This window comes from Eretmochelys imbricata, chromosome 1 (assembly GCF_965152235.1).
Source record: "Eretmochelys imbricata isolate rEreImb1 chromosome 1, rEreImb1.hap1, whole genome shotgun sequence".
In the NCBI taxonomy this organism is placed as follows: domain Eukaryota; kingdom Metazoa; phylum Chordata; order Testudines; family Cheloniidae; genus Eretmochelys; species Eretmochelys imbricata.
In genome coordinates this window covers 43,506,531-43,520,144 of record NC_135572.1, presented here as the reverse complement: position 1 = coordinate 43,520,144, position 13,614 = coordinate 43,506,531, and the positions used below count along the sequence as shown (strand labels likewise).

General features: G+C 42.7%; 1 protein-coding gene across 1 annotated transcript in view; it reads right to left on the bottom strand.

Moving 5' to 3' along the window:
- Nucleotides 1-6,475: 6,475 nt before the first annotated feature.
- Nucleotides 6,476-13,614, bottom strand: part of SGCG (sarcoglycan gamma) — a 94,867-nt gene continuing 87,728 nt past the window's right edge. The window contains exon 7 of the mRNA XM_077806105.1: nt 6,476-6,649. Within this exon, the coding sequence (XP_077662231.1) occupies nt 6,476-6,649 (174 nt within the window). The remainder of the gene's footprint in view (nt 6,650-13,614) is intronic.

The following is a 13,614-nucleotide window of genomic DNA, read 5'->3' as shown; positions in this document are numbered from 1 at the left end:
ATCTCTTTCTTGAGTGGTAACAGCTAATGTAGACCCCATTATATATATATAGTTAGTCAGTTTAGTTTAATTTATGTTTTCCAATGTGCATTACTTTGCATTTATCAACACTGAATTTCAGTTGCTATTTTGTTGCCCAGTCACCCAGTTTTGTGAGATCCTTTTGTAACTCTTTGCAGTCTGCCTGCGACTTAACTATCTTACATAGTTTTGTATCATCTGCAAATTTTGCTACCTCACTGTTTCCCCTTTCTCCAGATCATTTATTAATATGTTGATTAGAATTGGGCCCAGTACAGACCTCTGGGGGGCACCGCTATTTACCGCTCTCCATTCTGAAAACTGACCATTTATTCCTACCCTTTGTTTCTGATCTTTTAACCAGTTACCAATCCATGAGAGGACCTTCCCTCTTATCCCATGACAGCTTACTTTGCTTAAGAGCCTTTGGTGAGGGATCTTGTCAAAGGCTTTCTGAAAATCTAAGTACACTATATCCACTGGATCCCCCTTGTCCACATGCTTGTTGACCCCCTCCAAGAATTCTAGTAGATTGGTAAGGCATGGTTTTCCTTTACTAAAACCATGTTGAGTCTTCCCCAACAAATTATGTTCAAATTATGAACAAATTTTGTTCTTTACTATAATTTCAACCGGTTTGCCCGGTACTGAAGTCAAGCTTACTGGCCTGTAATTGCTGGGGTCACCTCTGGAGCCCTTTTTAAAAATTGGCATCACATTAGCTATCCTCCAGTCATTGGTACAGAATCCGATTTAAATAATAGGCTACAGACTACAGTTAGTAGTTCTACAATTTCACATTTGAGTTCCTTTAGAACTCTTGGGTGAATACCATCTGATCCTGGTGATTTATTACTGTTTAGTTTATCAATTTGTTTCAAAACCTCCTCTAATGACACCTTAATCTGAGACAGTTCCTGAGATTTGTCACCTAAAAAGAATGACTCAGGTTTGGGAATCTCCTTCACATCCTCAGCCGTGAAGACCGATGCAAAGGATTCATTTAGTTTCTCCACAATTTCCTTATCATCCTTGAGTGCTCCTTTAGCATCTCGATCGTCCAGTGGCCCCACTGGTTGTTTAGCAGGCTTCCTGCTTCTTGTGTACTTAAAATAAATTTTGGTATTACTTTTTGAGTCTTTGGCTAGCTATTCTTCAAATTCTTTTTGGGCCTTCCTAATTATATTTTTACACTTGACATCATCTTCCCTGACCAACTTCTACATATAAACTGTGGAAAAGCCTTTTGTGGTAGCTCTTTGCAGGCATCTGTGGAAGTGAACAGTGGGGATGGCATGCAGAAATAGGCATGGCAAATGGGACTACACACTGCACTCATCCAAATTCTATGGAGCACCCAGGAGTGTGCACCTTCCTAGAAGTAAAACAAAGCTTCAGAAATGTATCCTTCACCCGGGTCCCCCCAAAAGGGTAAGAGCTGCGAGGAGCTTAGGCTAGGATGTGATGATTGTTATAGAATCCATATGAACCATACATTTAGTGGTAGATTTCAACTTCAGGAACAGGGTTGGTAGAGAACTGAGCATTTTACACAAGTGAAATGTTCACTCATGTGACTCCTCCAGGTTTCCATATCCTACAGCAACGTTACCACTTATGCTGAAGAGCACTGTTGGTTTGCCTTTACAAAGGGACATATGTAAACCTTTTATGGCTTATTTTTAATATTTTTTTGTGTGTAACCTGATATCATTAGAAAAGTTTCCATGGCCTATATAAAAATTTCTATGGAAACAGGGATTTTTTAAAGAAGTAACGTCCCTTGCAGTAATCTCTACTGAATCCTGCTTATGGGCTGCATTCAGGTGGTACTCAAGTTTTTTTCATTGTTGGCTTTTTTTAAAGCAAAGTCATAGTATCACTAAGAATCCATTAGAACTACACTGACTGAAATCAAAATAGTATACCAAGTTTTAGATGTGGTATTGCTTGGTCTTAGCTTGACAACTGCTAAATCAGCAGTGTATAAGGTAAATAGTATAAATGGAAAATAAACTGCACAGAGTGTGAACACTAAAGTAGATATTTCAAGTTTTGCATTTTCAATACTCTAACAAATTATAAGTAACCAAAATAAATTGTTTTAAAAACAACAACAGCTGTTTAATATACTAATACCGCTTTCAACAAGATGGAGGGCTGGCAAACTAATGGACATATGTAACCATGAGCATGGCGATAGGCATTGTCCCCATCAGCTTATCGTTAGGTATGTAACATGAGCTTGGCATCAGGTTTGCACACTACTTTCTATGAATGTAACATACTCCTCAGTCAGCTCCACCATTCTCTATGAAACAGTTTACCCGACATTTGGCTTGCCTTTCCTCTGCTGCACTCCCAACAGATGGAGTGCAAAAATCTGTGGCTAGTTAGCACAACAGGCCTGATGTATTTTTTTTTCTAAAACATGTGAGCCCAACTGAGTCTTTGCACCTATTATAGTTAAAGGATTTCTTAGAGGCAACATCATCTGATGACAAAACAAATTCTAGATTATGTCCTGGAGGGAACTCATTGTTTAATCAATATTTTGTATGGGTTATAAAAAGAAATTTACAAGACTTTGAGAAGATGTCTCAGTGAACAGACAACTGGAAAATGGACTTGAGCAGTAATTCACTCTGATGTAAACATGAAAGGAGAAACTTTTCAAAACGTATTAAAATGTATAAAGTTTATTCAATGCAATTTGTCAGTTAATTTTTGCAGTTTCCTTTTGCATAAGGCTGTATAAAAACAGACAGGAATGCTGAAGGACTGTGGGAAGGGAGGTGAATTTCTAATAAGCATTTTTATACCAATATATTCCAATTCTCTGTCTTCCACCTTACAGCAAAAATTCCTAATAAAGTTCCTACAGTGATAAGAATTGCTGTACATAGTACCCATTCTTTTGGAAAACATTCTAATCACAGTCAGGTACAATAGGATTTATCATTCTGTTCTTCATTCTGATGATCTGCAACCACTTCCTGTACCTTCCCAGGTGGCAAAAGAACCAGCTAACCCCTAGCCCATGTCAAAACTGTAGGTTTCCTCTTACAACATCCATAATACAGCTACGTATTTTCAATGTAAAATTCTATAGCAAAGTTAAAATATTAGACACATCCATAGGTAATGATGGTTCAGTGGTTAGGGCACCAGCATGGGTGTCAGGAGACCTGACTTTATTTCCTTGCTCCACCACAGGCTGTGTGACCTTGGGTATTTCAGCTAGTTTCCCTGTGCCTCCGTTTCCCATCCATAAAATGGGGATAATAGCCCTTTCCTACATTGCAGGGCTGTTGTGAGGAAAATTCATGAAAGATGGTGAGGTGCTCTAGTAAAGAGGATGGAAGGAGGGGCCTACAAGTATGAGAACTAGCTAGCATAAAATAAATTGAGTTCAGTATTAATTTAACACAAGGGATACTGTTTTTATTCTAGTAGTCATTTTTAATGCAATAAAAAAAAATCCTCCATTTTCATATTTTTGATGCTTTTGCATGGAGAGTTCTGCAGAATCTATGTTTCTTGCTGCAGAATTTAGCCCAAGCTTTCTCTAGGGCACTTGGGCCTTTACTGCACTGAGCAAGTACAATCAGCAGGAAGCTTTTCCTGTCAGTGTCCAGCTGTAAATACTCCTCCCTGGGCAGTTGGGCTTTGTCAGTGGCAAGCACCTACCTCACAAATGTGTTTTCTTTATACTTGTATAAAATAAGTAGAGTTACTAGTTAATTCTGACTAATTATTCTGAGTTTTTCCACCAGTGCCAAATTAGTAAATTACAGGCAGTGCTATAAGATGTCTGTATCTGGTCTAGCTATGCCTATTTTGTGTTGGGGCTTAATCTGTAACAATAGGACAGTTGTTTTGATATTATTGTTTTGACCCACCCACCAATAAGTGGGTTTGTGTAACTTAATAAGTTATTTAACATGAAGCTGTAACTAAGCATAAAGGTACTACAGTGATAGGTCCTCCAAAATAAGTAGTAATGAATAAAAATAGCATTAAAGGGGCTAAGGCCCAGAGCTGCAAAGATATTTTGGCATCTAGGATGGGCTCCATGAAGGGACTCAGGTGCCATGACACTCAGCGTTGCCATGCCTAACTTTAAGGTGCTCAGAAAATCCAGGAACACCACTGAATCCACAAAGCCAAGTCAGGCACTTCGGCTCCCTATACAGAGAAATGGGAGAGAGAGGCCTAACAATGTACTCCACAAAAGCCAAGCAGAGAGCTGCCTAAACTAGCCAATGCAGGAGGAGTATGTGCTAAGCCCTGGCTCGCTCTCAGAGATTGATTAGGGAGCCACAAACAGGCATCTGCCAGCAGGATTTGGATGGCTTAGGTTCCCATGGTGTTTCTTATGGGCCTGAGTTAGGCAACTGCCTCACTCCACACAAAACAGCCAGAGGAGGAGGGGGTGCTCACCTCATAACATTTACCCTAGTAGTTTGAGCACTCACCTGGCCTTTTTTCACCCCTGCCAGAGAGGGAAAAAGGATTTAAACAGGATCTTCCACATTTCAAGAGAGGTGTGTCACCACTGAGTTTATGATGTGGGGCTTCCTTAGTCTCTCCTGTTGAAGCTGTTGCACTGTGGATAATGAATGAGTGATCAGAACAGGGGTCGTGTACCCAGCCTCTCACCTCCCATGTGGATGCCCTAACCCCGGGCTACAAAATTCTTTCCCTGGCACTCTCTCTTGCTGGCCCAATGACTAGTTAAATATTTATTCTCAGTGGACCAGTCATTGGGCCAGAGAGAGCAAGAATGCATATGTAATCCAGTGGTTAGGGCATCCACCTGGAGGTGGGCGTCTTCCTCCAACACCTCTTGCATTATTTATCCGAAGTGGAACAGGTTCATCAGGACAGACTGAGGGAATCCCACAGCCCACTGCTTAGAGAGCTCGCCTGAGATGTGGTATACTCCTGTTTAACGAGAGGCGGGTGGGACTTGAACCTAGGTTTCCCCTTCCCAGGTGAGTGCTCGAACTGCTGGGCTAACAGTTATAAGGCACTCAGACATGTGGGGGCCTGACCTGGTAGGCATGCACCAAGTGCACCTAACAGGTCTGTTCCCATTCAAAATCTATCGTCCTCTGTTTCATGAATCACTCCGGAGTGTAGGCAGGAGATAGGTGTCCGGACACTTAGATGGAGGCAGCAGTGCTCATGCCCAGATGCAGAAACATAGGCACCTAGGGAACTTTCACTCTGGAAAACTTAGGTGCTGTGAGAGTTTAGATGCCTACAGGGTTTGGTGGGGGTTGCGTGGCTCCCAGTGGACCCAAAATTTAGGTGCCTAAAACAGTGACTCAGTGCTTGAGTATTTTCGTGAAATCCCTTCCCTAATTCCTGTTGACATCAATGGGAGTTAGCCTCAAAGGTATTTAGGTGCCTCTGTGCCTAAGACCCTATAAGGCCATTAAGTCCCAAATTTGCTAATCCAGATGGTTGCAAATGGTTCATTACTGACGGCTCTTCACAGAGTAAGGGGTCTGCATTTAGGTGACTCATGGGCTTCAGGAAGAGGAATTTTTTCTACCTATCAAATAGCATCATGTATTTGAGAAAGCTGGAACCATCTTTAAGATTTCTTTTCTTTTCATAGTCCAGCTGGCATATAGCCAAGAGTAGCACAAATTTCCCAGTTCCAATTACAATCACACTAAAAAAGGCTTTCAAGTGAGTATCCTGGTCTATGCAGTACAAGGAGCTATTGTTGGAGTGGGATATACGAACATATTTCACTTTTGTACAGTTAATAACTCTGATGACAAAGAATGTTATAAATCAGTAATCTTGGAGATTTCGCATTAATTATTGTGATTTCTTTCATGAATCCCAGTAATAAGCAAATCTACATACACTTTGCCAGTGTAGAAACAAAGGATTTTATCAGTTTAACACATTTTGCACAGGACTCATACAAAAAGCACAGCTTTTGTGGTTTGTGTTATTGCAAGAACAAAATTGCATAGACTCTTTGCTGGCACTACCTGAATTCACCAAACAATGCTTTTGTCTTATCAAATAGTTCAAGTAATTCCTTAAACTGAATTTCACAAACTAATGCAATTTGCACTGCTAGCAAATGTTTACATGTATTAAGAGAAAATCATAGAGCTAGGAAATATTAACAATTACATAATCAACTGACTGAATAACAGTTCAGTGGTGCAAACAAATCCTTTTGATTTTTTTTAACTCACTATATGGCTGACTTCCAAATGTCATTTCTAGAACATTTAGATTAGTTCAAACACTTCTGTTGAAGTTAAAATTTTAATTGTGCTTTTTTCCTTACAATCTAGAATTCTGGATGCAAACTTGTTTCCCAGATTACAGTGATTGTTTTTAAAATCTTGGAAACTGCTACAAAACAATATAAAATTCAGTGAGACTAGCCAGAGAAAATGTGGCATAGTTAGGTACTTTATTGACAGACATGACTGTATTCCTGGCAAGTTGAATACCGACCAGCTGCTGACAAGTAAAGCTTTCCATCTGGACAAACACAGATCTCGTAGAGTTCCTGAGACCTATCAGACCCACCTCTTGTCCCTTCAGGCAATTTGGGCAGCCGCACAGTTTCAGCATCAAGCAAAAGCTGTATGGGAGAAAACAGGACAAATGGGTTTGTTAGAGGTAGCAGTAACAGAGTTTAAGGGGTTAAGTTTTCAGAAGCATCTAAATGACTTAGGCTATTAAGAATCATTTTCAAAACTGACTTAGGCACTTAGACCCAGATCCTCAAAGATATTTAGGTATCTAAATCCTCTTGACAGTGGGAGATAGGCACTGAGACCCAGATGCACAAAGGTACTTAGGCACCTAAATCTGGGGTTAGGGGCCTAAGTCCCAGTTTTAGGCTCCCCTGCAATTCACTGAACCCTGTGTACACCTAACCTCACTCGGTACCTATGTTCTTGTAATCAGAGTTCCCTCAGCATCTATGTTCCTGTCTCTGGGCATATGTACTGCTGCCTCAGTCTAAGCATCCAGGCACTTGCTTGCTGACCAATTCCTAGAGAGCAATTCACAAACCAGGGAAGATAGACATTTGCTCACCTAACTCACATGTGGGGCCCAATCTGATAGGCATACTCAGAGGCTGTCTACCAGATCGGGTCTCTCAGGTAAATTCACACAAAACAGCTGGCTCGGGGCATGGGGAAAGGAAGAAGGAAAAGGACTCCTAGCAACTTTTAGCCCAGTGGTTAGGTTTCTCACCTGGGATGTGGGAGAGCCTCAATCCAACTCCCCTTTCTACCTGATGAAAAGAAAGGATTTGAACAGGGATCAACCAATTTTTAGGTGAATGCTCTCATCACTGGGCTATGGGATATTCTGATGAGGTGTTTTCTCAATCTCTCCTGTTTAAATTTCACTGTGGATAACTAGTTAAAGGGTTATTGGGGGAGGAGAACAGAGTGAGAGAGAAAACGTAAGTGTGAGAGTGACTCTATAGCCTGATGGTTAGGGCACTCACACCCAATGTGGGAGTCCCAGAATCCTGTCCCCCTGCTCCAAAAGAGAAGGTTACTCACCCTGTGCAGGAACGTCGAGATGGTGTCCCTATGGGTACTCCGCTCCAGGTGTGCTTGTGCTCCATGCATCTCAGACTGGGAAATTTTAGGAAGCAGCATCTATCTTGCCTGCGCATGCACCCCCTGCAGTCTTGTGCCCTGCACCCAGGCTATATAGAGCTGTGTGGGCAAACCATCCTCAGTTTCTTTTCTACCGCAGAGCCTGTTGTAAAGAACTCCAAAGTAGAGGAGAGGAGGGCGCATGGTGCAGCACCAATAGGGACATACATCTCACAGAACCACAGTTACTGCACAGGATGAGTAACCTCTTCTTCTTCGAGTAGTGTCCCTATGGGTGCTCCACACTAAGTGACTTTTGAGCAGTACTGTCTACAGAGGGGTGGGGTTTCGGCGTTGAGTCTAAGACCAAAGACAGATCAGGAGAGCCAAATATGGCAACAGAAGCTTAGGCATGAGTAACTGCATAGTTCAGCAAATGTATGAACGGAGGTCCAAGTCACAGCTCTACGTATTTCCATGGTGGGAACATTCTTAAGACAGGCTGCTGAAGTAGAGCAGGATCTTGTGGAGTAAGTTAATACTCTAGAGGCAGGTTGAAGATCCTGAGACTGATAGCAGTAGGTAATTCAGCCAGATACCCATTTAGGGAGTCTTTGCTTGGAAATCGGCGATCCCTTAGTTCTCTCCACAATGGAGAGAAATAGTCTGGGAGATTTCCTAAATGGCTTGGTCCTGTTTAGTTAAAAGGCTAATGCCCTCCCGACATCAATGTAATGTCACATCTCCTTTATCCAGGGGTGGCTTAGGGTGGAAAACTTGAAGGTGGATAGGTTGATTTATGTGGAAGTCCGAAGTCCTTATTCTTAAAGGAGACTGTGAAGGGCGGGGGGTATGCCATCAGAGCCCCTCTCTTACCCACTCTTTGAGCAGAAGTAATGGTTACTAGAAATGCAGGTTTTATAGACAGGTGTAGAAGGGAGCAGGTGGCCACAGGTTCAAAGGGAGGCCTCATAAGACATCTGAGTACCAAGTTGAGGTCCCATGCCAGTTTAGGGCACCTGATTTGTGGGAAGAAGTTGTCCAATCCCTTGAGAAACCTCCTTATAGGATGAGTGAAGACCTAAAAACCCTCTACTGTATGATAGAAGACCGTAATAGCTGCCAAACACATTTTTATGGAGTTTAAAGTTAATCCTGTCATTTTTAGCTCTAAAATGTAATCTAGTACAAATGATAATAGGGAGGATGGAAGTGAAAAATATTTTAGGTCACACCATTGTTTTAATTTAATCTACGTTTAGTATATGTGTCACAAGTAGATTGTTTCCTGCTATGTAACAGCACTCTCTTCACATCCTCAGAACAGGTTGTTTCTAACCCCGTGAATTGTGCCTTGAGTCAAAGAACCCCAAGGGTTGAGGTGATGGATCTGACTGCCATCATGAGCAAGGAGATGGGAGACAGTCCAGAAAGTGATCAGTTGACAAATAGTGACCTGAGCAAACTAAGGAAACCATGTTTGTCTTGGCCACGTTGGAACTACAAGAATAACTTTGTCTTTGTCTTTCCTTATCTTAAACAGCACCTTGGATATCAAGGAGTTTGGGAAAATGCAAACAGAAGAACTAGACTACAATGAAGCAGAAAGGCATCTTCCAGGAAGTGGTGACCCAGACTGCCTTTCAAGTAGAACTGGGAGGAATTCTTTTACTTGGCTGTGGCGAACAGGTCTATCTATGGGATGCCCCAAAACTGAAATATGCGGTCGAGTACAGTGGGATCTGTCTCCCATTCATGACATTGAGGGACACGCCTGATGACGGCATCCACTGTGTTTTGTACACCTGGAGGGTAAGCTGCTGACATGCTGATCTGGTTTGATATGCACCAGTTCCAAAGCCTCTCTACTTTGATGCAGAGGGAAGGCAATCTCACTCCCCCTTGACAGCTTATATAAACCTCACTGATCAGAAGGAGGAAATGGATTCAGGCATTTCTGATTGCCCTGAGTTCCAGCAAGTTAATGTGTAAGGTGCACTCAAGAGGAGACCACCTGCCTTGAATAGTATGAGGGTCTAAGCGAGCTCCCCATCCCAGTACAGATTTATCTGTTGTTATTACTGATGTTGGGGATGGCTGAGTGAAGGGGAACCCTGCGCAAACATTGTGAGGGTTCTTCCACCTAGTCAAAGGATATTTTTTACTACCCAAGGCATGGAGAGTAGTTTGTTTAAACTCTGTTTGCTTGGCAAATAAACAGTTCTGTTCCACCCTTGGAGGCAGCACATGTGAAGTCTCACACGATTTATTACAATAGTGCCAACCTCCATATGTCCCAATAGCTGAAGATAGTTTCTGGCAGATGTTTGAGGGCTGACTTGTACTGTAGTGACTAAATTGATTAGAGTTATGAACGAGTGCGAAGGGAGGAATGCTTTGGCTGTTACTGCATTGAGATAAACTGCTATGAACTCCAGAATCTGCACCAGGGTTAAGGTGGACTTTCAGGTGTTTAATTGTAGTCCCAGCCTGAGAAATAGGTCTACAGCCCTCTGAGTGGCCATTGAAACTTCACTGAGGGACCACTTTTTGGCAAGCAATCATCATGTTATGGGAAAATCAGTGATCCTTGTCTGCAAACATGAGCCGCTACCAGGGAAAGAACTTTTGAGGACACTGAGGGTGCAGACAAGAGACTGAACTGGAGCACCGTGTATTGAAAGTGCTCTTGACCCAGAGTGAATTGTAGGAATCTTCTCTTATATGGAAGTAAGAATCTTGAAGGTTGAGGGCCAAAACCCAATCCCCTTGGTCCAATGATGCAATTATTGCTGCAAGAGTTATCATATTAAATACCTGAATCTTTATGAATCTTTTGAATAATCTAAGATCCAGAATAAGTCTCCAACTACCATTCTTTTTTGTAACCAGGAAGTACTTGGAATAAAATCCCTTCCCTCTGAGTTGTGTGGGAACAGGTTATATAGCACCCAGATTCAGGAGAGAGTTGATTTCCTGCCGCAAAATGTGTTCATCAGAGAGGTCCCTGAGGAGGGATGGGGAAGCAGGGGGTAGGCTCAGGGGAGGGAGGTAAAGTGGATGGAATATCTTGTAGAAATGATCTCCAACACCCATTTGTCCATAGTGATATGTTGCCAATTCTGCCAGAAATGAGAAAGGTGGTCACCAAAGCAAGGAACACATGGAGATTATTGCAGCAGGTAAGAGTGGGGATGGCAACTCAGCACCTTAACCAGCCCATCAAAATTGGTTGTGGGTAGTGAGGTTGATACCTAAGAAGTAGCTGATCTCTTCTTCTGGGACTGTTGTCTCTTATGCTGGGGTACATAATGTCTCTGGGAGGCAGGAAACTGGGTTGGATGAGATCTCCGTGCTATCTGGGCCTTACTGAACTTTCTTTTTTGTGCAGGGGTGTAAATTCCCAGAGAGTGCAAAGTGGCTCTATAGTCTTTTAAGTTATGAAGAGATTCATCAGTTTTTTCCACAAACAACTTCAATCCATCAAAAGGAAAGTCCTCAATTGTATTTTGGACTTCCCTCAGAAAACCTAGGCGCTGAAGCCAGGAGGCCCTCCTTGTGACTACTGCCATGGAGACAGAAAGAACGGCTGTGTCAGTGGCATCCAGAGATGCCTGCAGAGATGTTCTTGCAAGCAGGTGGCCCTCTGCAAAGATCACCTGGAATTGGTCCCTCTGGTCTGTTGAAAGATGCTAAATAAAAGCATTCAACTTGGAATAGTTAGTTTGGATGTATTTCGCCATGATAACTTGATAATTGGCAATCCTAAATTGTAAGGTAGCCAATGAGTATGACTTATGGCCAAATAAATCAAGATATTTTAGGTCTCTATCAGATGGAGCTGATTTAGTGTGGTGCTATCTCCCATGTTCATTCACAGCATCAGCCACGAGAGAGTTGGGGGATGGATGCAAAATAAAAATGCAGATCCCTTTGAGGGAATGTACTGTTTTTTGTCCACTCTCTTACAGGTAGGTGGTGTTGTGACTGTGGTATGCCAAATTATTTTTGCAGGGTCTAACAAGGTCTCATTAATAGATAGCATGATTCAGGCAGATAAAGAAGTGCACAGAATGTCAAGTAATTTATTCTAGGACTCCTTACCTCTTCCAGTGGAATTTGCAAGGAGACAGCTATCCTTTTAATGAGGTCCTGGAACTGTTTAAAATCATTGGCCAAGGACAGTGGAGGAGGCAAGACAATTTCATCTGGGGAGGAGGAAGAGATATTACTTGTAGGGGTAGAGAGTTGCAGGTTGTAGAGATTTCTTGGTCCAATCTCACTGCCTGCTCCTCAAAGGTCTCTTGTGGATCAGGAAGATTCTCATTCTTACAATGCCTACAGAGAAAGGCTGGTGGGGATTGTCTGTTCTTCTCCCGGAAAGAAGCATTAGAGGACATGGAGAATTGTTGGCAGTAAGTCATCCAAGCATCCCGATACAGCCACTGAGGTGGTACATAAGACATGGGAGGAGGCAACCAAGGGTATCCATACCAGCGGGTGGAGTGTGTCTCTCACAAAGATAGTCTGACTTTTTAGAGGTCTCGGGATAGAACATTCCTTGATAATGGAAGGGAGAGCCTTGGACAGTAATGTGGGCATCGTCCGCCTTCTTGTCACTTGGTAGAGGTGGAGCACTCATAGAGATAAGGCTGAGAGGTGCTCAGTACCGAGAATGGGTCAGTGCCGAACGGGGGAGATTCAGGTGTTTCTGTTACTGCCAAGTCTGAGGAAATCAAAACTCTTGCAGTACTGTAACAGTGGATGGTACTGATGAGGTAAGTTGGGCAGAGATAACTGTGGCAGAAGGCACCGATGGTGCTGAAAATCTCATGCGCTCTGATGCATGGCCAGTAAGTGTTGGTCTGGTCCTTTGCGAAGCTGAAGTGCTGGTCCTAGTGTCTGTCCGTACCAATTTAGAAGAGCTGGTCTTCTTCTTTCTGCTGCTCCAATCACTCGATGATACTGATCTTCCAGAGCTAGAACCCTGGTCACAGTACCTGAAGAATCTACAGCCTCGTGGGTACCAAGTTGGAAATTGGTAGGTGCTGAACCAGTTGTCTGAATTGGAGACTGTCTCTTTGCGGTAGATTCTCTACCCAGAGGACTTAAAGACCACTTTCTAAGTCTTTTTAACAGGAGTCCAGAGATTTCCTCTTCAGTGCTGTAGGGCAGTGCTGTGCTGAGGAGGTTGAAGTGGTTGACCTGTTCAGAGACCATTGTATGGGGGAGGAGGTCCTCCTGGCTGGGGCCAGAAGCTGGTCAGAGTGAGCTCTCCATTATGAGGAGACATAGTTTAAGTTCCTAGTTCTTTCTGGCCCTTGATTTTAATTGCAGACACAAATTACACTTTTGGAGAACATGTGACTCTCCAAGGCAGCAGACACACCAGGAGTGTCTGTCTCTGACTGGGATAGCCTCTCGACATGAAAAGCTGCATTTAAACCTAGGAGAACCAGGCATACCCTCCCAAGGTTGAAGTCCCCTGAGGGGAAAAACAAAAAAACAAAAAGCAAAAAATAGGTGAAAGGACAACAGTCCTTATCCTAAAAGTATAAGTAAAATCTTTTAAAAGTTTTTTTTAAAAGCTATAAAAAATATTACAGCTAACTAACATGAAGGAAATTTTAAGAACTAACACTAACTAGTAAGAATGAGATAAAAATACAGTTGCGGTAAGTTCAACTTGGACGAAGTTGAGGTTCCATCTCAGGCCAAGGCAGTTGAGAAGGAATGGTACAAGGCATAAGGCTGCAGTGGGCATATGTGTGGGCTGAACAGACACTGCTACCTAAATCTCTGATCTGAGGTGCATGGGGTGCAAGCACATCTAAAGTGGAACACCCATAGGGATGCTACTAGAAAAAGAACTCTTTAGTTCTCCACATTGCAGCAGCTTCAACAGGAGAGATTGAGGGAGGCCCATGGTCGGATTATCCCATAGCTCAGTGGTTTGAGTTCTCATGTGGAAGTTGGCAGATGTGCA